General features: G+C 41.9%; 1 protein-coding gene across 6 annotated transcripts in view; it reads right to left on the reverse strand.

Moving 5' to 3' along the window:
• CFAP54 (cilia and flagella associated protein 54) overlaps nt 1-27,025 on the reverse strand; it is a 752,512-nt gene that overhangs the window by 54,304 nt on the left and 671,183 nt on the right. For all 6 annotated transcript variants that reach the window (XM_069764454.1, XM_069764457.1, XM_069764455.1 and 3 more), the window contains 3 exons: nt 18,586-18,738; nt 17,836-17,944; nt 14,549-14,669 (listed from right to left, as the gene is read on the reverse strand). In XM_069764454.1, coding sequence (XP_069620555.1) covers nt 14,549-14,669; nt 17,836-17,944; nt 18,586-18,738 — 383 coding nt within the window. The remainder of the gene's footprint in view (nt 1-14,548; nt 14,670-17,835; nt 17,945-18,585; nt 18,739-27,025) is intronic.

The raw sequence follows: 27,025 nt of genomic DNA on the forward strand, positions 1-27,025 counted from the left end.
GGCCCCAAAACATCACTGCTCTAGAGGAGATCTGCATGGAGGAATGGGCCAACATACCAACAACAGTGTGTGGCAACCTTGTGAAGACTTACAGAAAACGTTTGACCTCTGTCATTGCCAACAAAGGATATATAACAAAGTATTGAGATGAAATTTTGTTAATGACCAAATACTTATTTTCCACCATAATTTGCAAAATAAATCTTGCCAAATCAGACAAGGGGATTTTCTAGATTTGTTATCTCATTTTGACTCTCATAGTTGTGGTCTACCTATAATGTCAATTACAGGCCTCTCTCATCTTTTAAGAGGGAGAACTTGCACAATTGGTGGCAGTCTAAATACTTTTTCCCCCACTGTACACTTCAAATGTGAGAGACAGAATCTAAAAATAAAAACCAGAAAATCATATTGTATGATTTTTAAATAATTACATTGCAACAACCAACAAGAATTCTAGCTCTCACACCCCTCCTACTCTGCCTGTAGTAATTGCTCCTGTTTGAACTATTTACCTGTTTAAAAGTCACCTGTCCACGCACTTAATCACACTCCAACCTCTCCACAATGGCCAAGACCAAACAGCTGTCTAAGAACACTGGGGACAAAATTGTACACCTACACAAGGCTGGGATGGGTTACATGACAATAGGCAAGCAGCTTGGTGAAAAGGCAACAACTGTTGGCATAATCATTAGAAAATGGAAGAAACACAAGATGATTGTGACCATCTGGATTATTTAGAGGATGCATGGGAGAAAGTTATATGGTCAGATGAGACCAAAATAAAAGTTTTTGGTTTCAACTCCACTCACTGTGTTTGGAGTGAGAAGAAGGATGAGAACAACCCAAAGAACACCATCCCAACCGTGAAGCATGGTGGGGGAAACATCATACTTTGGGAGCGCTTTACTGCAAAGGGTACAGGACACCGTATTGAAGTGAGGATGGATAGGGCCATGTGTCGTGAGATTTTTACCAACAACCCTCAGTAAGTGAAATGAAATGGGCTGTGGCTGGGTCTTCAAGCACGACAATGACCTGAAACACACAGCCAGGGCAATTAAGGGTTGGCTCTGCTCTTTTTAAGGTCCTGGAGTGGCATAGCCAGTGTGCAGACCTAAACCCAATAGAAAATCTTTGGAGGGAGCAGAAACTCAATGTTCCCTAGTGACAGCCCCAAAAACTGAAAGATATGGAGAATATCTGTATGGAGGAGTGGGCCAAAATCCCTGCTGCAGTGTGCAAACTTGGTCAAAAACTTCAGGAAACATCTAACCTCTGTCATTGCAATCAAAGGTTTATGTAGTAAATTTTAACTTCTGTTTTTCTATTGTATGGAATACTTATATCATGCAATAAATTAAAATTAATTATGCAAAATTCATACATTGTGATTTTCTGGCTTTTTTTTCAAGATTCAGTCTTTCACAGTTGAAGCGTACCTACCATAAAAATTAGAGAGCTTTCCATTCTTTCTAGATGGGAAAGCTTGCAAAATCAGCAGTGTATCAACACTTATTTTACTTGCTGTACAACAGTAAAACAGCGAATGCCATATGGATGGTATACAGATGGCCAAAGGGAAATCTGGGTTTTCAGCCGGGGCTCGAGGCTCTGAGGGGGCCCATGGCCAGATTACCATTGCTGTGACACCCCGCACAAGAATGTCACAGCAGAGGCGACGGGACAAGTAGAAATGGAGCCTCTGGGACCAGAGCGGAGCGCCAAGGTAACAGGAGATAGGCAAGTATGTGTTTTTTTTAATATGTGTATCAAATGTGTGCCTATATATAGGGGGTATGTGTGGCTCGCAATGCTTAAAGGGAGCTATGTGATGGCTCATCTTGCATACAGGGAGATATGAGGGGGCTCATACTATAAATTGGGGGCTATGTGAGTGTTTGTACTGTATATAGGAGGTTATGTGAGGGCTCATCCTGTACATAGGGAGCTATGTGGGGCTCATCCTGCATTTAGAAAGTTATGTGAGGACTCATATTGTATCTAAGGAGCTATGTGCGAGTTCATACTGTATATAGATTGTATTGTAGATTGTAAGCTTGCGAGCAGGGACCTCACCCCTAATGTCACTGTTTAAATTGTCTTAACTTGTACTGAATTTATTGTCTGTACATGTCCCCACTTATTGTAAAGTGCTGCAGAATTTGTTGGCGCTATATAAATAAAAAATTATTATAATAATTATTATAATTATATAGTGGGCTATGTGAGGGCTCGTATTGTATATAGAAGCGTATGTGAGGGCTCATACTGAAAAATAGAGAGCTATGTGAGGGCTCATATTGTATATAGGGGGCTATGTGGTGGCTAATCTTGCATATAGGGAGTAATATAGGGTTCATACATTATAAAGGTTGCTATGTTGGGGCTCATACTGTATATAGGGGGCTATGTGGTGGCTAATCCTGCATATAGGGAGTAATATAGGGTTCATACTTTATAAAGGTGGCTATGTGGGGGCTCATACTGTATATAGGGGGCTATGTCTGGGTTCATACTATATCTAAGTAGCTATGTGGGGGCTCATACTATATATATTGGTTATCTAGGGGCTCAAATTATATATAGGGGTTATATAGGGGCTCATACTGTATATAGGTGGATATGTGGGGCTCATACTGTATATAGAGGTATGTGTGGCTTATACTGTGTATAAGGGGTTATGTGGGGCTCATCTTGCTTATATGGAGCTATGTAGGAGCTTGTACTTTATATAGGGGGTTATGTCAGGGCTTATGCTGTAACTAGAGAGCTATGTGGGGGCCCATACTGTTTCTAGGTAGCTATGTGGTGCTCATACTCCATAAAGGGACCTACAGTATGTGAGGGCTCAAACTGTATCTAGTGAGCTATATGAGGGCTCATGCTGTATCTAGGGAGCTATGTGTGAGCTCATATTGTATATTGGGGCTATGTGAGGGCTCATACTGTATATAAGGGCTATCTTCAACTGCATATAGGGGCTAGGTGATAGCTCATTCTGCATATAGCGGGGCTGCATTTGGCTCATATTGCACAGTGGCTTGTGAAAATATCCCTCTCCCTTGGCTTTTCACCTACTTTGTTACATTTCAACCTGTGTGTACATATTTTTGTAATCTGATTTGTGTGTGATATATCAGCACTAAATAGTCTGTTAGTGAAGTAAGAAAAATATAGGCATAAATTAAATTTATGAAATCAAATAACTAAAAATTGGCATGTGCATATGTATTTATTCCTTTTGCGATGAAGCCCCTAACAATTTCTGGTGCAAGCAATTACTTTTATAAGTCACATGCATGCCCCTGGCACATTAACACCCGGCACACTGCGATCAAACATGATCGCAGTGTTCCGGCGGCATAGGGAAGCATCGCACAGGGAGGGGGCTCCCTGAGTGCTTCCCTGAGACCCTCGGAGCAACGCGATGTGATCGCGTTGCTCCGAGGGTCTCCTACCTTCTCCCTGCAGGCCCCGAATCCAAAATGGCCGCGGGGCTGCATCCGGGTCCTGCAGGGAGGTGGCTTACCAGCGCCTGCTCAGAGCAAGCGCTGGTAAGCCTGCAGACCTGCATGTCAGCGATCTGACCCTATAACATGATGCCCCCACGGGGCAATGTTGTAAAGTAAAACAAAAGTATTCACATGTGTAAAGAAAAAAAAAATTCCTAAATAAAGAAAAAAAAAAATATATATATATATTGTTCCCATAAATACATTTCATTATCTAAATAATAATAATAAAAAACAATAAAAGTACACATATTTAGTATCGACGTGTCCGTAACGACCCCCCCCCCCCCCCAAGGTAGCGACCAAGGTAATTAGAGGACTGGGGGGTCTGCAATACCAAGATAGGTTATTACACTTGGGGCTATTTAGTTTGGAAAAACGAAGACTAAGGGGTGATCTTATTTTAATGTATAAATATATGAGGGGACAGTACAAAGACCTTTCTGATGATCTTTTTAATCATAGACCTGAAACAGGGACAAGGGGGCATCCTCTGCGGTTGGAGGAAAAAAGGTTTAAGCATAATAACAGACGCGGATTCTTTACTGTAAGAGCAGTGAGACTATGGAACTCTCTGCCGTATGATGTTGTAATGAGTGATTCATTACTTAAATTTAAGAGAGGGGACTGGATACCTTTCTGGAAAAGTATAATATTACAGGGTATATACACTAGATTCCTTGATAGGGCGTTGATCCAGGGAACTAGTCTGATTGCCGTATGTGGAGTCGGGAAGGAATTTTTTTCCCCAATGTGGAGCTTACTCTTTGCCACATGGGTTTTTTTTTGCCTTCCTCTGGATCAACATGTTAGGGCATGTTAGGTTAGGCTATGGGTTGAACTAGATGGACATATAGTCTTCCTTCAACCTTAATAACTATGTAACTATGTAACACAGCGCATCACTCCAAGAACACCATCCCCGGCAGCAGAGACAGGGAAAAAGGTCCGAGTCAAGGGGAAGATGAATGTTGTGAAATACATGGATATTCTTGTGCAAAACCTGTTTCAGTCTGTCAGTGATTTGAGACTGGGACTGCTAAAGCAAGACTCGAGTAGTTTAACCCCTTAGCGACCGCCGATACGCCTTTTAACAGCGGCCGCTAAGGGTACTTAAACCACAGCGCCGCTAATTAACGGCGCTGTGGAAAAAGTCCATAGCGCCCCCCAGAGGCCGATTTTCTCCGGGGTCTCGGCTGCCGAGGGTAGCCGAGACCCCAGAGAACATGATTCGGGGTTTTTTTAACCCACCCCGCATTTGCGATCGCCGGTAATTAACCGTTTACCGGCGATCGCAAAAAAAAAAAAAAAAGCGATCTCTTTTTAAGTTCTCTGTCCTCCGATGTGATCGCACATCGGAGGACAGAGAAAAGGGGTCCCAGGTGGCCCCCCAATACTCACCTAGCTCCCCCGATGCTCCTCGTGTCTCCCGGTGGGCGCCGCCATCTTCAAAATGGCGGGCGCATGCGCAGTGCGCCCGCCGGCCGGCACCGGGAGAATCTTTGGGGTCTCGGCTGCCGGGGGTAGCCGAGACCCCAAAGAGCATGATCGGGGTCGGTATTACCAACCCCTGTTTTGCGATCGCCGGTAATTAACTGTTTACCGGCGACCGCAAAAAAAAAAAAAAAAAAGTAAAGTGTAATTCTCTGTCCTCTGATGTGATCGCACATCAGAGGACAGAGAAATAGGGGGATTCGGGGACCCTAGCATACTCACCTAGGTCCCTGGATCCTCTTGCTGCTCCTCCTGGCCGCCGGCAGAAGAACATGGCGGACGCATGCCCAGTGCGCCCGCCATCTGTCTCCATCTGCCGGCCGGCAGGAGAACAGCAGTTGGGGCTAAAATTAGGGGTAGGGTTAGGGGTAGGGTTAGGGGTAGGGTTAGGGGTAGGGTTAGGGTTAGGGGTAGGGTTAGGGGTAGGGTTAGGGGTAGGGCTAGGGTTAGGGCTAGGGTTAGGGGTAGGGTTAGGGTTAGGGCTAGGGTTGGGGCTAAATTTAGGGTTAGGGTTGGGGCTAAATTTAGGGTTAGGGTTGGGGCTAAACTTAGGGTTAGGCTTCTTTCACACTTATGTCGGTACGGGGCCGTCGCAATGCGTCGGCCCGACATACCGACGCACGTTGTGAAAATTGTGCACAACGTGGGCAGCAGCTGTAGTTTTTCAACGCATCCGCTGCCCAATCTAAGTCCTGGGGAGGAGGGGGCGGAGTTACGGCCAGGCAATACGGCCACGCATGCGCAGTCAGAAATGGCGGATGCGACGTACAAAAAAACGTTTCATTGAACGTTTTTTTGTGCCGACGCTCCGCCAAAACACAACTGATCCAGTGCACGACGGACGCGACGTGTGGCCATCCGTCATGATCCTTCGGCAATACAAGTCTATGGGCAAAAAACGCATCCTGCGGGCACATTTGCAGGATCCGTTTCTTGTCCAAAACGACGGATTGCGACGGAATGCCAAACGACGCAAGTGTGAAAGTAGCCTTAGGGCTAGGGTTAGGGTTGGGGCTAAAGTTAGGGCTAGGGTTGGGGCTAAAGTTAGGGTTAGAGCTGGGATTAGGGTTAAGGTTTGGATTAGGGTTGGTATTAGGGTTAGGGTTGGCATTAGGGTTACGCTTGGGATTAGGGTTAGGTTTGGGATTAGGGTTAAGGTTAGGGTTGTGATTAGGGGTGTATTGGGATTAGGGTTAGGTTTGAGGTTAGGGTTGAGATTAGGATTAGGGGTGTGTTGGATTTAGGGTTTTGATTAGGGTTATGGTTAGGGTTGACATTAGGGTTGTTTTGGGGTAAGGGTTGTGATTATGGTTAGGGTTAGTGATTAGGATTATGGATCAGGTTGGGATTAGGGTTAGGGGTGTGTTGGGGTTAGGGTTGGAGCTAGAATTGGGGGGTTTCCACTGTTTAGGTACATCAGGGGGTCTCCAAACACGACAGCCAATTTTGCGCTCAAAAAGTCAAATGGTGCTCCCTCCCTTCTGAGCTCTGCCGTGCGCCCAAACAGTGGGTTACACCCACATATGGGGCATCAGCGTACTCGGGATAAATTGGACAACTACTTCTGGGGTCCAATTTCTCTTGTTACCCTTGTGAAAATAAAAACTTGGGGGCTACAAAATCTTTTTTGTGAAAAAAAAAAATATTTTTTATTTTCACGACTCTGCATTCTAAACTTCTGTGAAGCACTTGGGCATTCAAAGTTCTCACCACACATCTAGATAAGTTCCTTGGGGGGTCTAGTTTTCAAAATGGGGTCACTTGTGGGGGGTTACTACAGTTTAGGTACATCAGGGGCTCTGCAATCGCAACATAATGCCCACAGACCATTCTATCAAAGTCTGCATTCCAAAAAGGCGCTCTTTCCCTTCCGAGCTCTGCCGTGCGCCCAAACAGTGGTTTACCCCACATATGGCGCATCAGCGTACTCGGGATAAATTGGACAACAACTATTGCAGTCCAATTTCTCCTGTTACCCTTGTGAAAATAAAAACTTGGGGGCTACAATATCTTTTTTGTGGAAAAAAAAAATATTTTTTATTTTCACGACTCTGCATTCTAAACTTCTGTGAAGCACTTGGGCATTCAAAGTTCTCACCACACATCTAGATAAGTTCCTTGGGGGGTCTAGTTTCCAAAATGGGGTCACTTGTGGAGGGTTTCTACTGGTTAGGTACATCAGGGGCTCTGCAAACGCAACATAATACCCGCAGACCATTCTATCAAAGTCTGCATTCCAAAACGGCGCTCCTTCCTTCCGAGCTCTGCCGTGCGCCCAAACAGTGGTTTACCCCCACATATGGGGTACCAGCATACTCAGGACAAATTGGACAACAACTTTTGGGGTCCAATTTCTCTTGTTACCCTTGTGAAAATAAAAACTTGGGGGCTAAAAAATCTTTTTTGTGGAAAAAAAAAATATTTTTTATTTTCACGGCTCTGCATTATAAACTTCTGTGAAGCACTTGGGCATTCAAGGTTCTCACCACACATCTAGATAAGTTCCATGGGGGGTCTAGTTTCCAAAATGGGGTCACTTGTGGGGGATTTCTACTGTTTAGGCACATCAGGGGCTCTCCAAACGCGACATGGCGTCCGATCTCAATTCCAGCCAATTCTACATTGAAAAAGTAAAACGGCACTCTTTCTCTAACAAGCTCTGCGGTGCGCCCAAACAGTGGTTTACCCCCACATATTGGGTATCGACGTACTCAGGAGAAATTGCACAACAACTTTAGTGGTCTAATTTCTCCTGTTACCCTTGTGAAAATAAAAATTTGTGGGCAAAAAGATCATTTTTGTAGAAAAAATGCAATTTTTTTTTTTCACGGCTCTACGTTATAAACTTCTGTGAAGCACATGGGGGATCAAAGTGCTCGCCACACATCTAGATAAGTTCCTTAAGGGGTCTAGTTCCCCAAATGGTGTCACTTGTGGGGGGTTTCCACTGTTTAGGCACATCAGGGGCTCTCCAAACGCGACATGGCGTCCAATCTCAATTCCAGCCAATTCTACATTGAAAAAGTAAAACGGCACTCCTTCTCTTCCAAGCTCTGCGGTGCGCCCTAACAGTTGTTTACCCCCACATATTGGGTATCAGCGTACTCAGGAGAAATTGCACAACAACTTTTGTGGTCTAATTTCTCCTGTTACCCTTGTGAAAATAAAAATTTGTGGGCAAAAAGATCATTTTTGTAGAAAAAATGCGATTTTTTTTTCACGGCTCTACGTTATAAACTTCTGTGAAGCACTTGGGCATTCAAGGTTCTCACCACACATCTAGATAAGTTCCATGGGGGGTCTAGTTTCCAAAATGGGGTCACTTGTGGGGGATTTCTACTGTTTAGGCACATCAGGGGCTCTCCAAACGAGACATGGCGTCCGATCTCAATTCCAGCCAATTCTACATTGAAAAAGTAAAACGGCACTCTTTCTCTAACAAGCTCTGCGGTGCGCCCAAACAGTGGTTTACCCCCACATATTGGGTATCCACGTACTCAGGAGAAATTGCACAACAACTTTAGTGGTCTAATTTCTCCTGTTACCCTTGTGAAAATAAAAATTTGTGGGCAAAAAGATCATTTTTGTAGAAAAAATGCGATTTTTTTTTTCACGGCTCTACGTTATAAACTTCTGTGAAGCACTTGGGCATTCAAGGTTCTCACCACACATCTAGATAAGTTCCATGGGGGGTCTAGTTTCCAAAATGGGGTCACTTGTGGTGGATTTCTACTGTTTAGGCACATCATGGGCTCTCCAAACGCGACATGGCGTTCGATCTCAATTCCAGCCAATTCTACATTGAAAAAGTAAAACGGCACTCTTTCTCTAACAAGCTCTGCGGTGCGCCCAAACAGTGGTTTACCCCCACATATTGGGTATCGACGTACTCAGGAGAAATTGCACAACAACTTTAGTCGTCTGATTTCTCCTGTTACCCTTGTGAAAATAAAAATTTGTGGGCAAAAAGATCATTTTTGTAGAAAAAATGCAATTTTTTTTTTTCACGGCTCTACGTTATAAACTTCTGTGAAGCACATGGGGGATCAAAGTGCTCGCCACACATCTAGATAAGTTCCTTAAGGGGTCTAGTTTCCAAAATGGTGTCACTTGTGGGGGGTTTCCACTGTTTAGGCACATCAGGGGCTCTCCAAACGCGACATGGCGTCCAATCTCAATTCCAGCCAATTCTACATTGAAAAAGTAAAACGGCACTCCTTCTCTTCCAAGCTCTGCGGTGCGCCCTAACAGTTGTTTACCCCCACATATTGGGTATCAGCGTACTCAGGAGAAATTGCACAACAACTTTTGTGGTCTAATTTCTCCTGTTACTCTTGTGAAAATAAAAATTTGTGGGCAAAAAGATCATTTTTGTAGAAAAAATGCGATTTTTTTTTCACGGCTCTACGTTATAAACTTCTGTGAAGCACTTGGGCATTCAAGGTTCTCACCACACATCTAGATAAGTTCCATGGGGGGTCTAGTTTCCAAAATGGGGTCACTTGTGGTGGATTTCTACTGTTTAGGCACATCATGGGCTCTCCAAACGCGACATGGCGTTCGATCTCAATTCCAGCCAATTCTACATTGAAAAAGTAAAACGGCACTCTTTCTCTAACAAGCTCTGCGGTGCGCCCAAACAGTGGTTTACCCCCACATATTGGGTATCGACGTACTCAGGAGAAATTGCACAACAACTTTAGTCGTCTGATTTCTCCTGTTACCCTTGTGAAAATAAAAATTTGTGGGCAAAAAGATCATTTTTGTAGAAAAAATGCAATTTTTTTTTTTCACGGCTCTACGTTATAAACTTCTGTGAAGCACATGGGGGATCAAAGTGCTCACCACACATCTAGATAAGTTCCTTAAGGGGTCTAGTTTCCAAAATGGTGTCACTTGTGGGGGGTTTCCACTGTTTAGGCACATCAGGGGCTCTCCAAACGCGACATGGCGTCCAATCTCAATTCCAGCCAATTCTACATTGAAAAAGTAAAACGGCACTCCTTCTCTTCCAAGCTCTGCGGTGCGCCCTAACAGTTGTTTACCCCCACATATTGGGTATCAGCGTACTCAGGAGAAATTGCACAACAACTTTTGTGGTCTAATTTCTCCTGTTACCCTTGTGAAAATAAAAATTTGTGGGCAAAAAGATCATTTTTGTAGAAAAAATGCGATTTTTTTTTTTCACGGCTCTACGTTATAAACTTCTGTGAAGCACATGGGGGTTCAAAGTGCTCGCCACACATCTAGATAAGTTCTTTAAGTGGTCTAGTTTCCAAAATGGTGTCACTTGTGGGGGGTTTCCACTGTTTAGGCACATCAGGGGCTCTCCAAACGCGACATGGCGTCCAATCACAATTCCAGCCAATTCAACATTGAAAAAGTAAAACGGAGCTCCTTCACTTCCAAGCTCTGCGGTGCGCCCAAACAGTGGTTTACCCTCACATATGGGGTATCGACGTATTCAGGAGAAATCGCACAACAACTTTTGTGGTCTAATTTCTCCTGTTACCCTTGTGAAAATAAGAATTTGTGGGCGAAAAGATCATTTTTGTGTAAGCAAAAGCGATTTTTTATTTTCACGGCTCTACGTTATAAACTTCTGTGAAGCACTTGGGGGTTCAAAGTGCTCACCACACATCTAGATAAGTTCCTTAAGGGGTCTAGTTTCCAAAATGGTGTCACTTGTGGGGAGTTTCCACTGTTTAGGCACATCAGGGGCTCTCTAAACGTGACATGGCAGCCAATTCTGCATTGAAAAAGTCAAACGGCGCTCCTTCACTTCTAAGTTCTGCGGTGCGCCCTAATAGTGGTTTACCCACACATATGGGGTATTGGCGTATTCAGGAGAAATTGCATAACAAAATTTATGGTTACATTTCTGTTTTTACACTTGTGAAAATAAAAAAAATGGTTCTGAATTAAGATGTTTGCAAAAAAAAGTTAAATGTTCATTTTTTCCTTCCACATTGTTTCAGTTCCTGTGAAGCACGTAAAGGGTTAATAAACTTCTTGAATGTGGTTTTGAGAACCTTGAGGGGTGTAGTTTTTAGAATGGTGTCACACTTCATTATTTTCTATCATATAGACCCCTCAAAATGACTTCAAATGTGATGTGGTCCCTAAAAAAAAAATGGTGTTGTAAAAATGAGAAATTGCTGGTCAACTTTTAACCCTTATAACTCCCTAAGAAAAGAAATTTTTGTTTCCAAAATTGTGCTGATGTAAAGTAGACATGTGGGAAATGTTATTTATTAACTATTTTTCGTGACATATCTCTCTGGTTTAAGGGCATAAAAATACCAAGTTTTGAAAATTGCAAAATTTTAAAAATTTTCGCCATATTTCCGTTTTTTTCATAAATAATCGCAAGTAATATCGAAGAAATGTTACCACTAACATGAAGTACAATATGTCACGAAAAAACAATCTCAGAATCAGCGGGATCCGTTGAAGCGTTCCAGAGTTATAACCTCATAAAGTGACAGTGGTCAGAATTGCAAAAATTGGCCTGGTCATTAAGTACCAAATTGGCTCTGTCACTAAGGGGTTAAGGGGAAATGTCTAAATGTTTTTGCGAGGCCTAGACAAAGCCAAACCTCAATCCAATTGATAATGTGATCAGTAGTCACACTTGAAGATAGATGCTTTTCTTTGGTGAACAGATAACATGAAGGAGCTGGAGCAGTTTTGCCTTGAGGAATAGGAAAAAATCCCAGGCGAAAGATGTGGAAAGCTCATAGAGATTTATCCAAAGAAACTTGTAACTGTACTGAAACCAACAAGAGAGAAGAAGGTGCAAAAGACGGTGCACACCACTTGATGAAATGTGAAACAGGCATTATTGGGTAAACAATCAGTGCAAACATTAAAAACATCTAAAATCACATGAAAAGTGAAACATAGCTAAGTTTCACAGTAAGGCATGATAATAAATGTATAACAAATAGAAAGAACCTCTGGACCTAAATTGGCAATGCTGCTGTAAACCCAGTATATAAGCTGGGAAAATATGTTAGATATAGTTGACAGAGCATATGCCAAAGGAGGGATGATTTCAGGCGCTTATATATAATATCACAGTAAATATATATAAAATTGCTTAAAGAAAATGCCTGAAAATATATATATAATGAGCTATTAAATTATGACATGCGTAGACAAAAAATTTAATCATCCAAGATGACCGTTTGATAAGTTGAAAATAAAGACAGTAAAAATATATCTGTCTTATAATGCTGATTGATAAGGATAGTACATATCAAAATTATAAAGACAAAAGAAATACCAAGTTTCTATAATAAGACCATGATAACTTGTAAGCCCTAAAACAGGTGATGGTAGCATACACATCAAAGCAAACTATACTTGCCCAGGCCAATGAGAGGTAGGAAATGAGCCACGTCCCAACACGTGTCGCTATGCCACATAGTAAGTACTGTGTGTGTCTGGTCTCGTATAAATAGTTGTAAGTGCACTTACAAATGTTACCCAGATCGCCGACACCTGAGTGAGCATTCCGGAATCACATATGGAACAGTCAGGAGGAAGGACCTGGTATACCGTCATCGCCAGTCAGCGTGCGTACCAGGAATGCGTTCAAAAGCACAGAAGAGTTCACTGGACATGCGAGTCAAGAAGTTATATGAGGACGATAGGTCAGTCAGCCGATACAACTGCGCTTGTGTGCATTAAGCTTAGGCATCCCATGTACTCAAACTAGCCCTAAGTATAGCACAAGTCAGGGGAACAAGGATTACTTGTAGCTGTAATCACCACAAAAGGAGGCTCTACAAAGTACTGACTTTAGGGAGGTGAATAGTTCTGCATCCTGATATTTCAGTTATTTTGTTCTATTTGTTGTTTGCTTCACAATAAAAATAAAAAATGTTCACAGCTGTAGGCATGTTCTTAACATTAAGTGATGCAAGAACCTAAAAAAACTAGTGAAATTCCAGGTTGTGAGGTAGAAAAACACGAAAAATGCCAAAGAGGGTGAATATTTTCACAAGCCAATGTATGTACGGTTTATGTGGGAGCTCATACTGTAAATAGGGGGCTGTGTGGGAGCTCATACTGTAAATAGGGGGCTGTGTGGGGGCTCATATTGTATTTAGGGGGATGTTAGCATATTTAAGTCTACTCAATAAGTGATACAATTAATATAAAAAATAATTATAACTACCGTAATATGTTAATATTAAAGTTGAACAGAATTAATTTCAGCCTATTGGTTTAGCCTCCACAACAGTTACGGGTCTCTCATGTGGCCCCTTGGGAAAATTAATTTTCCACCGCTACTCTATTTTGCATTGCACTATGTTAAGTGTAATGCTGTAAATAAGGGGAAAATGTGTGCGGTGCGCCATGCACGCCATTATCTCTGTTGTTTTCCATCTACAGTTGTGCACCAGAGCACATGTATGTTACTCACATGACCTAGCACATGATCTATCAAAAGGGATAACGTGACATGCCACGTGATACATTGGGTACCTGGGTGGGGGCCCACGCCTGCTAAACTGCCTGGGCCCTTGCTACTCTTAATCCACCCCTGCAGATGACAATACAGATCAAAAATCAGTGGGGTTTATTCTGGATGAAAATTGGACAATTTTTTATATGCTCTTGTGAATTGAGCCTAATGGAAAGACCTGCATAAAGACTCAATTTCTTTCTGTATGCATAGGATCTTTGGTGTACATTGTGAGACTTTACTGCTGCAAGTTTACATCAAATAACACACGCAGTGCAAAAAAAACAAGGCATCCCTTGCCGAAGGATTGAAGAAACCATATGGCAAATTTAAAAAAATCATTAGTGGAGCAGCCAGAATACAATACGCCCTGGTGATAGGTCCTCTTTAAACAAAATGGAAATAAATAATGCAACTTCTGTTGCCGGACCCACTTTTTGTATGCACAGGAAGAACCTTGCAAATAAAATAAGTGGTAGTGGGGGTTGGCCTCAGAAATGCTGAAATATAACAAGATTTCTTGTGATTGAAAAATCTCTTATAAAGAACTTGAGGCCTGGAGATCTCAATTTAGCCCTTGAAGGTAGAGATTATGGTGTTTAAGACGATATTAGTAATGCACTGTGCCTCCAACACTGAATGTAGAAATGAAATATACATCATAATCTCTATATTTGCTCATAACAACTAGTGAGATTCCCATATCATTATTCACTGATCTACATTATAATAATTACATCACTTCTTACAATCAAGGCCCACGGCATTTTTCTCCACCTCACACGCCATGTTCTGAATCATTTTGCGCTTCAAATACTGTATAAAATGCAGTATCTGAACTCTGAGTCACAAATTACATAGAAAATTCCCCCCTATCAAACCCATTGCACAGTAGTGTTATACTGATATGAAACCCTCCATTATGGAAATAAATGTTTTGGGATACGTAAATGCCACTTCCGATTTTCAGAAAAATACAAAATGAAGGGAGACAGATCTTAAGGTACAATGTTAGCTACTGAGACAAAGGTAGAAATCATCAGGGAATTGTTAGGATTACCTTTCGCTTCGATGAAGGTGTTTTCATGGCAGGTAAAGGTATAGAATTTGCTTTGTTTGCCTCCAAACTGGACATATGCAGGTATACAAGTGCGATCTCCAGGTAACATTTCCTTATTAAACTGTAGGTCAAAAACAATTACATAAAATATAATTAGTATAATAAATGTACACATTTAATATCACTTGTTGTGCTCAATGGGATGGTCTCAAATGAACAACCTTTAAGAGGTTGCATATTGCTAACCATATAATATACGCTTAAGCTAAGTCCACCAGAGTGTGACCCATTATTTGCAGTGGTACTCAAGCTAAGGTCACGCTCACATGTTTGGTACTTGGTGAGTTTTTTACCTCAGTACTTGTAAGGTAAAACAAGGTGTGGGTGATAAATTCAGAAGTGGTGAGGTGACATGTTTCCATTATACATTTCCTAACTGTTCCACTCCTGACTTTGACTTACAAATACTGAGGTAAAAACTGATCAAATACTGAAGGTGTGAATGAGACCTAAAAATGGGTCTCTGGAGCAGGCCCTCTTAGGCCATGTTCGCACGTTCAGTATTAGGTGAATACTTTACCTCAGTATCTGTAAGCCAAAACCAGGAGAGGAACAATCAGAGGAAAAGTATAAGGCCACGGTCACACGTTCAGTATTTGACCTCAATATTTGTAAGCCAAAACCAGGAGTGGGTGAAAAATACAGAAGTGGTGACGGGTTTCTATTATACTTTTCCTCTGATTGTTCCACTCCTGGTTTTGGCTTCCAATACTGATGTAAAATACTGACCACATACTGCTAGTGTGACGGCAGCCTAATAGAAACATATGCACCACTTCTGTATTTATCACCCACTCCTGATTTTGACTTACAAGTACTGATGTCAAATACTCAACGTGTGCACATGGCCATGGTTCAGTTCCCAAGAGGAGTATTTCTGCATCTATTAAGTCAATTAGTTTGTTGCATTCTTTCATTGCGTTTGAGTGTTTTTGCATGCATTTTTTTGTCTCATGTCATGCTTTAAACACAAATGTTCTGTTTTTGATACTACTTGGTATTTGTCTTTGACAAAACCATTGATATAGTGGATATGTGTGGATTACATGCATTTTTGATTAGTTTCCACCACATGTGCACTTTTGTACCTGCTGATTTTCTCTATCTAATGCAAGTCTATGGGAAAAATCTGCACATAAAACTCATAATAACCGCATGAGAAACTGATATGTTGCTAATCTGAAACACACTTCGTAGGTCAGTTTATGCGGAGTAAATAAAAAAAAAAGAACATGGGTGACGGCAAACTTTTGGCTCCGTCTCACTGCGTATGTTTCAATCAATGCCGAGTCTGTGTCCCTTTGGTCTGTGCTATATTTTTAAACCTCCTCTATCCATGATGACACCGTCCCCTGATGGATGTATCACCGAAACGCGCGTCGGGGTGGGCGCATCACTGTGGAGGCCTTGCTGATATTCTGGTATGTAATAACTATTATCACTTGTTTAATTTTGCTAATTGAGTAGTGGTGCATAGATGCATGAATAATTATATACTTGTTCTAATATACAATATGATATATTTACTTATATTCATTTGACCATCACAGTAACATAGTAACATAGTTAGTAAGGCCGAAAAAAGACATTTGTCCATCCAGTTCAGCCTATATTCCATCATAATAAATCCCCAGATCTACGTCCTTCTACAGAACCTAATAATTGTATGATACAATATTGTTCTGCTCCAGGAAGACATCCAGGCCTCTCTTGAACCCCTCGACTGAGTTCGCCATCACCATCTCCTCAGGCAAGCAATTCCAGATTCTCACTGCCCTAACAGTAAAGAATCCTCTTCTATGTTGGTGGAAAAACCTTCTCTCCTCCAGACGCAAAGAATGCCCCCTTGTGCCCATCACCTTCCTTGGTATAAACAGATCCTCAGCGAGATATTTGTATTGTCCCCTTATATACTTATACATGGTTATTAGATCGCCCCTCAGTCGTCTTTTTTCTAGACTATATTTCACTTGAACGGCTGGCTATAATTGTAGCATATATTTGTATTACCTGACACCTGACACATTTACATACTTCATCTGGTTTCACACTGGATATGCATTTTTGTCATTATTTATGGAGCATGTCTCCTGTCTTAGTTTGACATCTGCACCCTTTTCTCCTTTTTCCTTGTTTCTATGTGTCCCCCCACATTTATTATATTTGTATACTAATAAAATATTTAACTTTAGAATGATTTTTTGCCTCAATGACTTCCTATTGGTTTTCTTGTGGTTTGTTGAGTAAAAAAGAAGCACAGTGGGCATGAGACATCCATAAATCCCATGCACTCTGCTAGAACTGTGTGTTTTTTACACAGCAAAAATACACATCTTAAAATCTCGCCAAAACTCATAGGGGAAACACAGCCTTAGTGGGTGTTAAGTGAAGTCATAAATTCAAGCCTATGTTCCCACAATGAGTTTTTGGCAAGATTTAAAGTTGCATATTTTCGCTGCATAAAAAAAGCAGCGTCTTACAGACCCAGCAAAGTGGATGGGATTTACAGAAATCTCATATCCATTGTGTTTTTTTACATGTGCATGTTTCAAATCCACAAGACGTCAATTTCTCTAATGGACACGATGACTTTTATGTGCAGATTTTCCCCATAGAATTGTATTGGATGTGGAAAAGCCGAAAAGAAAGACACAGGCATTTTAGTGCATTTTCCCTGTGCTGATGTTTTGCCAAAGCCAAATACCAGCTAAAAGCAAAGTAAGATCATTTAAAAAATTACATACTAAAAAGACAAAAAAGAAGCAGTCAAAAATGGAATTAAAACGGCTGTAAAAAATGCACTCAAAACGCAATTAATAAAAACGCAAGTATCCTAATTTACCTAATAATCTGCAACATCAAAAACTCATTAAACACTCATTGCAGCCACAAGACCTTAAAAAAATATTTGCATCATCGCAAACAGTAAAAACTAATGGAAACCTTAGTTTGGAAACGCTGACATAAATGACTCGAAACGCCGATTCAACAAACTGTAGATAGTAGAGTTGGCAGTAAGTCCAATACTGAACTAAAGGGGATGCCAAATAAAATATGGTGACTTAGCAAAAGGTGTTTGTACAGTGTTGGAATTTGGCTGCTACATACCTGCTCCGTAGCTTTGCACTAATTTGTATATATCGATCCTATTTTCTACACGTAAAACCACTATATTCAATACTTCTTTGTGAATTACATGATCCTTCATTAAATGACTGATGTCTTACCTGAAGTTTTGATCATTTTCCCTGCTAATGTTTATAGCTTCTGAGAAGGACTTGATGGCGTAGGACTTTTCATCATCTCCTAAGACAAACATCAGGCGTTCTGTCTTACCTACAATAGTACATAAGCCATAAAGATTTCTGGGAAAAACATTTGCAAACTAACAGTAGTACAAAACTTTTTAGACTATTTTCTGATCACCTCTAATCATAAGTTATCCACATTACTGCTGGAAATTAGATAGAATACATACAAATGATCCAACGCAAACCTGGAAAATGCCTTGCTACCACTCCTGTGGTCCCACCAGTTTGTGGTAATTACTGATATAAGAACAGTTCACACAGGCTACAATGTATTATCCGTGTTCTTAACAATGTATCTGATAATCCCATCACTGGAGAAATGAGTTGAGGTGCTATATGGCCTAGTTCTGATGGACTAGTAGGCCACGTTTACATGACAGTGTTTTGGTCAGTATTTGTAAGCCAAACTGAGAAGTGGGTCAAAAATATAGAAGTGGCAACGTGTTTCTGTTTCTATTCTACTTTGTCTCTGACTGTTCCACCTCTGCTTTTGGCTTACAGATACTTTGGTAAAATACTGACCAAATATTAGAGTGTCATCGTAGCCTTAGACTAACTTATTTAGCTGCATATAGTCCACCTGAAAGGAGGATGATAGGTCCATCAGTCAGGATGCAAAGGTCCAAAGGCAATGGAGAATGGACGCAGGATGACTAGTCATAATACCTTTTAAAAAGAGCAACTCAGCTTCCAAGTCCCTTTCTCGAAATGCAGACAATCGACATATCCCTAATGCCATGTTGTACAAATTAAGGCTTGGCAAAATGTAAGATGGATTAACAGATGAATCAGAATTTGCTTGAAGAATCAGAAGTCGCCCTTGAGAAAATAATAATTTATAATCATTATTACAGGGGTTTGCTCTAACAATATAATGAATAACATTTATATTTTGTGTCATGTTTTGGGGAATGGAAAAACGCAGAGAAAACTTTTCCTGCATGGACAGAAAATTCAGCCATGTGAATGCATTTCCACTGTATACCTGAGAAAACAACCTGCTAGATAACGAGGATGGTACCGGTAAATGTTATTGGACAAAACAAAATATCAAATTGTAAGGGAATGCCCATTCAAATTACTTTCCCCTCTCTATTAATGTCTATATCTAAATTCTTAAATACAGACATATAGCACCATAGATTAGCTGTTCCCCTTTCATCACAAGCTTGCTTGTCTGAGCCGAATGAACATAAATACTGAAGAATGGAAGGACTGTGCACTTAATGTTCAGACTTTTTGTAACAAAACAGAAAATGTTAAAGAGAACCTGTCACGTGAAAAAACGCTATTATCCTGCAGATATGGGATTAATCAGCAGCGTAATAGTGTTCTGTAACTGTCCGGCACTTGCACTGAGAGCCCCACTGCCAGGAAGAAATGCCCCGCTGTAATCACACCTCTGATACTGACTGACAGCTCACTTGCTCAGCATCAGGACCGGCTGTCAGTCAGTGCAGTTGCAGTGGTGACTGATCCAACGCCGGCGCCACCCAGTCACTGAAACCCAAAAGCTGCCGGGAGGAATAAAGTTATTTTCCTCTCTGCATCGAAGCTCCACGTGCCAGTGCCTGGTAGGTTCAGATCACTATTAACCTGCTACAGATTGATCCCAAATCTCCAGGTTAATAATGTTTTTTCATGTGACAAGTTCCCTTTAAAACATTGGTTAAAAAAAACTGAAATATCAAATTTTAATTCTTGCACAAATAAAGAGAGGCTCTAGCACAAAGTTCAAAAGTGCAAGTAGCACAACAAAAGTATTTTTTCCGTTAACCATCACGATAAAAGGTTGTATAGCCTTATCTTCACTCACAAACGATATTACTATTGCAGTAAATGTACAATTATAATAGTAATGAACTGTAAATCACTGACTAAAACATTATTTTTAGAGAGACTAAATTTGTAACATAAAACAAGCAATAATTCAATATTCTTTTTTGGCACAAACAAAAGTTACTTACCCTGGAGTTGTGCCCAAATACACAATCTACATGACTGACACAGAAAGCAGTGGAAGGATAGTTAATTAAAAAGCAACAAATGAAAGGACCGCACTATTACTCATTGCACGGCAACATGATAATGATCATTTTAATTTCATCATTATTCAATATTTCAGAAGTGCAGCAGCTATTAATCAGAAAGTGTTAAATATTCTATACTTGCAGGGGAGCTTGAATGACATTATACATACCATGGAAGTTTCATGTTGTTGGACCGTTAGTTACATTTCAGGTAATGTATTACATAGGCAATCTACATTGTTATCTGGTATCTACACAACTGTCCTGGACTGAACGGGTAAAAGTGAACATGGCCCCTCCCCATCATTGTACATGCTGTTAGCATTTCCAATTGTCAAGCCCCTTACATCATTGTTCTACATCCAAAAGGAAAATGTCTATCATGAAATAATGATGACCATGTAATACGACATAAATGATGACCATTTACCATGTCATGAGAAAGAATTTCAACATGCCTGATCCTTTTATACTCAGAGAAAAAAGACCAGTGGTGCCGAGTGCTGACCCTAGCTTCCCCTCATTTATAACCAGGACTACAGTGGGCACGGAAAGTATTCAGACCCCTTTACATTTTTCACTCTTTGCTTTATTGCAGACATTTGTGGAAACAGGAACACATGGGCTACTTGCACAGTGAACAAGTCTGTAAGAACATGTTCACACACCACCAAGAAACCTGAAGACACAAAAGAGAATAGTAAAACCAAAAACACTCAGTTTGAAAAAAATTTTTTTGCAGTAATCCGCAAGTGCTAGTAAAAGATGTAAATAACAGGGTATTTGGTTGATACGTTTTTTGCAAAAAATGTATACTAAGCTGCTCTACCAATCTTCACGGTATACCCATATCAGAGCAGTCCTAACTAATGTATGCAATCCCTATCTGATGTATTTAAAAACCTGATCATCTGTATATTACCTGTGTGAACAGGGTTCAGAGAGGAAAAATCCATGTGTGCATACACATTTGCAAAAAACGTATCAACCAAATACCCTGTTATTTACATCTTTTACTAGCACTTGCGGATTACTGCAAAAAAATTTTTTTCAAACTGACTGTTTTTGGTTTTACTATTCTCTTTTGTGTCTTCAGGTTTCTTGGTGGTGTGTGAACATGTTCTTACAGACTTGTTCACTGTGCAAGTAGCCCATGTGTTCCTGTTTCCATAATTGTTCTCTTGTGTCTACAAGACTGGGGAGTTCCACCACTCCTCTTGGGCTATCTGCACAAAAGCTGTTCTACCCTGTATGCACACATGGATTTTTCCTCTCTGAACCCTGTTCACACAGGTAATATACAGATGATCAGGTTTTTAAATACATCAGATAGGGATTGCATACATTAGTTAGGACTGCTCTGATATGGGTATACCGTGAAGATTGGTAGAGCAGCTTAGTATACATTTTTTGCAAAAAACGTATCAACCAAATACCCTGTTATTTACATCTTTTACTAGCACTTGCGGATTACTGCAAAAAAATTTTTTTCAAACTGAGTGTTTTTGGTTTTACTATTCTCTTTTGTGTCTTCACATTGCAGACATTTGGTAGCTAAATTCAAAAAAGTTAATTTTTTTCTAATTAATGTACACTCTGCATCCCATCTTGACTGAAAATCAGAAAGGTAGTAATTTTTGAAAATTTATTAAAAATGAAAAACTGAAACATCACATGGTCATAAATACTCAGACCCTTTTCTCAGTATTGAGTAGAAGCACCCTTTTGAGCTAGTACAGCCATGAGTCTTCTTGGGAATGATGCAACAAGTTTTTAACACCTGGATTTCGGGATCCTCTGTCATTCTTCCTTGCAGATCCTCTCCAGTTCCATCAGGTTGGATGGTGAACGTTGGTAGACAGCCATTTTCAGGTCTCTCCATAGATGCTCAATTAGGTTTAGGTCAGGGCTCTGGCTGGGCCAGTCAAGAAGGGTCACAGAGTTGTTTTGAACCAACTTCTTTGTTATTTTAGCTGTGTGCTTAGGGTCATTGTCTTGTTGGAAGGTGAACCTTCGGCCAAGTCTGAGGTCCAGAGCACTCTGGAAGAGGTTTTCATCCAGGATATCTCTTGTTATGAACAGGTGATTCAGAACCACAATGGACCTAGTGGTTAAGAGCACACAAAGTGACCTGATAGTTACTAACATAGGACGAGCTCTGAGACGTGGGAACTCTGCTGACCGCAATCCCTAATCCTATCATACCACACTAGAGGTAGCCGTGGATTGCGCCTAACGCTCCCTATGCAACTCGGCACAGCCTGAGAAACTAACTAGCCCTGAAGATAGAAAAATAAGCCTACCTTGCCTCAGAGAAATTCCCCAAAGGAAAAGGCAGCCCCCCACATATAATGACTGTGAGTTAAGATGAAAATACAAACACAGAGATGAAATAGATTTTAGCAAAGTGAGGCCCGACTTACTGAATAGACCGAGGATAGGAAAGATAGCTTTGCGGTCAGCACAAAAACCTACAAACAACCACGCAGAGGGGCAAAAAGACCCTCCGCACCGACTAACGGTACGGAGGTGCTCCCTCTGCGTCTCAGAGCTTCCAGCAAGCAAGAAAAACCAATATAGCAAGCTGGACAGAAAATATAGCAAACAAAAGTAACACAAGCAGAACTTAGCTTATGCAGGGCAGACAGGCCACAAGAACGATCCAGGAGAGAGCCAGACCAATACTGGAACATTTAATGGAGGCCAGGAACAAAGAACTAGGTGGAGTTAAATAGAGCAGCACCTAACGACTTAACCTCGTCACCTGAGGAAGGAAACTCAGAAGCCGCAGCCCCACTCACATCCACCAGCAGAAGCTCATAGACAGAACCAGCCGAAGTACTACTCATGACCACAGGAGGGAGCTTGACCACAGAATTCACAACAGTACCCCCCCCTTGAGGAGGGGTCACCGAACCCTCACCAGAGCCCCCAGGCCGACCAGGATGGGCCAAATGAAAGGCACGAACCAGATCGGCAGCATGAACATCAGAGGCAAAGACCCAGGAATTATCTTCCTGACCATAACCCTTCCACTTAACCAGGTACTGAAGTTTCCGTCTCGAAATATGAGAATCCAAAATCTTCTCCACTATATACTCCAACTCCCCCTCAACCAAAACCGGGGCAGGAGGATCAACGGATGGAACCACAGGTGCCACGTATCTCCGCAACAATGAACTATGGAATACGTTATGGATGGAAAAAGAAGCTGGAAGGGTCAAACGAAAAGACACAGGATTAAGAACGTCAGAAATCCTATACGGACCAATGAAACGAGGCTTAAACTTAGGAGAGGAAACTTTCATAGGAATATAACGAGATGACAACCAAACCAAATCCCCAACACGAAGTCGGGGACCCACACAGCGCCTGCGGTTAGCGAAACGTTGAGCCTTCTCCTGAGACAATGTCAAATTGTCCACCACATGAGTCCAAATCTGCTGCAACCTATCCACCACAGTATCCACACCAGGACAGTCAGAAGACTCAACCTGCCCTGAAGAGAAACGAGGATGAAAACCAGAATTGCAGAAAAACGACGAAACCAAAGTAGCCGAGCTGGCCCGATTATTAAGGGCGAACTCAGCCAAAGGCAAAAAAGACACCCAATCATCCTGATCGGCAGAAACAAAACATCTCAGATATGTTTCCAAGGTCTGATTGGTTCGTTCAGTCTGGCCATTTGTCTGAGGATGGAAAGCCGAGGAAAAAGACAAATCAATGCCCATCCTAGCACAAAAGGCTCGCCAAAACCTCGAAACAAACTGGGAACCTCTGTCAGAAACGATGTTCTCCGGAATGCCATGTAAACGAACCACATGCTGGAAGAACAATGGTACCAAATCAGAGGAGGAAGGCAATTTAGACAAGGGTACCAAATGGACCATCTTCGAGAAGCGATCACAAACAACCCAAATGACCGACATTTTTTGAGAGACGGGGAGATCCGAAATAAAATCCATAGAGATGTGTCCAGGGCCTCTTCGGGACTGGCAAGGGCAAAAGCAACCCACTGGCACGAGAACAGCAGGGCTTAGCCCGAGCACAAATCCCACAAGACTGCACAAATGAACGCACATCCCGCGACAGAGACGGCCACCAAAAGGATCTAGCCACCAAATCTCTGGTACCAAAGATTCCAGGATGACCAGCCAACACCGAACCATGAACCTCAGAGATAACTCTACTCATCCATTTATCAGGGACAAACAGTTTCTCCGCTGGGCAACGGTCAGGTCTATTAGCCTGAAATTTTTGCAGCACCCGCCGCAAATCAGGGGAGATGGCAGACAAAATTACCCCCTCCTTGAGAACACCCGCCGGCTCATACAAACCCGGAGAGTCGGGCACAAAACTCCTAGACAGGGCATCCGCCTTCACATTTTTAGAGCCCGGAAGGTACGAAACCACAAAGTCAAAACGGGAGAAAAACAGCGACCAACGAGCCTGTCTAGGATTCAACCGTTTTGCAGACTCGAGATAAGTCAAGTTCTTATGATCAGTCAAGACCACCACGGGATGCTTAGCTCCTTCAAGCCATTGACGCCACTCCTCGAATGCCCACTTCATGGCCAGCAACTCTCAATTGCCAACATCATAATTACGCTCAGCAGGCGAAAACTTCCTGGAAAAGAAGGCGCATGGTTTCATCACCGAGCCATCAGAACTTCTTTGCGACAAAACAGCCCCTGCTCCAATCTCAGAAGCATCAACCTCGACCTGGAACGGGAGCAAAACATCTGGTTGACACAACACAGGGGCAGAAGAAAAACGACGCTTCAACTCTTGAAAAGCTTCCACAGCAGCAGAAGACCAATTGACCACATCAGCACCCTTCTTGGTTAAATTAGTCAACGGTTTAGCAATACTAGAAAAATTATTGATGAAGCAACGATAAAAATTAGCAAAACCCAGGAACTTTTGCAGACTCTTCAGAGATGTCGGCTGAGTCCAATCATAAATGGCCTGAACTTTAACAGGGTCCATCTCGATAGTAGAAGGGGAAAAAATGAAACCCAAAAATGAAACCTTCTGAACACCAAAGAGACACTTTGACCCCTTCACAAACAAAGAATTTGCACGCAGGACCTGGAACACCATTCTGACCTGCTTCACGTGAGACTCCCAATCATCCGAGAAGACCAAAATATCATCCAAGTATATAATCAGGAATTTATCCAGGTACTCTCGGAAGATGTCATGCATAAAGGACTGAAACACTGATGGAGCATTAGAAAGCCCGAATGGCATAACCAGGTACTCAAAATGGCCCTCGGGCGTATTAAATGCTGGTTTCCATTCATCGCCCTGTTTAATGCGCACAAGATTATACGCACCACGAAGATCTATCTTGGTGAACCAACTAGCCCCCTTAATCCGAGCAAACAAATCAGACAGCAGCGGCAAGGGGTACTGAAATTTGACCGTGATTTTATTTAGAAGGCGGTAATCAATACAAGGTCTCAGCGAACCATCCTTCTTGGCCACAAAAAAGAACACTGCTCCCAATGGCGACGACGACGGGCGAATATGACCCTTCTCCAAGGATTCCTTTACGTAACTCCGCATAGCGGCGTGCTTAGGCACAGACAAATTAAACAGTCGACCTTTAGGAAACTTACTACCAGGAATCAAATCGATAGCGCAATCACAATCCCTATGCGGAGGTAGGGCACTGGACTTGGGCTCATCAAATACATCCCGGTAATCCGACAAGAACTCTGGGACCTCAGAAGGGGTGGATGATGAAATAGACAGAAATGGAACATCACCATGTACCCCCTGACAACCCCAGCTGGACACAGACATTGATTTCCAATCCAATACTGGGTTATGGACTTGTAGCCATGGCAACCCCAACACGACCACATCATGCAGATTATGCAACACCAAAAAGCGAATATCCTCCTGATGCGCAGGAGCCATGCACATGGTCAGCTGGGTCCAGTACTGAGGCTTATTCTTGGCCAAAGGCGTAGCATCAATTCCTCTCAATGGAATAGGATGCTGCAAGGGCTCCAAGAAAAACCCACAGCGCCTAGCATACTCCAAGTCCATCAAATTCAGGGCAGCGCCTGAATCCACAAATGCCATGACAGAATAGGATGACAAAGAGCAGATCAAAGTAACGGACAAAAGAAATTTCGACTGTATCGTACCAATGGTGGCAGAGCTAGCGAACCGCTTAGTGCGCTTAGGACAATCGGAGATAGCATGAGTGGAATCACCACAGTAAAAACACAGCCCATTCCGTCGTCTGTGTTCTTGCCGTTCAGCTCTGGTCAAAGTCCTATTGCATTGCATAGGCTCAGGTTTATGCTCAGATAATACCGCCAAATGGTGCACAGTTTTACGCTCACGTAAGCGTCGATCGATCTGAATGGCCAAAGACATAGACTCATTCAGACCAGCAGGCATAGGAAATCCCACCATGACACCCTTAAGGGCTTCAGAGAGACCCTTTCTGAAAATTGCTGCCAGAGCACATTCATTCCATTGAGTGAGCACAGACCACTTCCTAAATTTCTGACAATATATCTCTACCTCATCCTGACCCTGACACAGAGCCAGCAAGATTTTCTCTGCCTGATCCACTGAATTAGGTTCATCATAAAGCAACCCGAGCGCCAGAAAAAACGCATCAATATCACATAATGCAGGATCTCCTGGCGCAAGGGAAAATGCCCAGTCTTGAGGGTCACCACGTAATAAAGAAATAATGATCTTTACTTGTTGAACTGGGTCACCAGAGGAGCGGGGTTTCAAAGCCAGAAATAGTTTACAATTATTTTTGAAATTCAGAAACTTAGCTCTATCTCCAGAAAATAACTCAGGAATAGGAATTTTAGGTTCTAACATAGGATTCTGAACCACTAAATCTTGAATGTTCTGAACACTTATAGCGAGATTATCCATCAAAGAGGACAGACCTTGAATGTCCATGTCTACACCTGTGTTCTGAACCACCCTGATGTAAAGGGGAAAAGAAAGACAAAACACAGTGCAAAGAAAAAAAAATGGTCTCAGAACTTCTCTTTTCCCTCTATTGAGAAGCATTAGTACTTTGGGCCTCC

This window comes from Ranitomeya imitator, chromosome 4, assembly GCF_032444005.1.
Source record: "Ranitomeya imitator isolate aRanImi1 chromosome 4, aRanImi1.pri, whole genome shotgun sequence".
Classification (NCBI taxonomy): domain Eukaryota; kingdom Metazoa; phylum Chordata; class Amphibia; order Anura; family Dendrobatidae; genus Ranitomeya; species Ranitomeya imitator.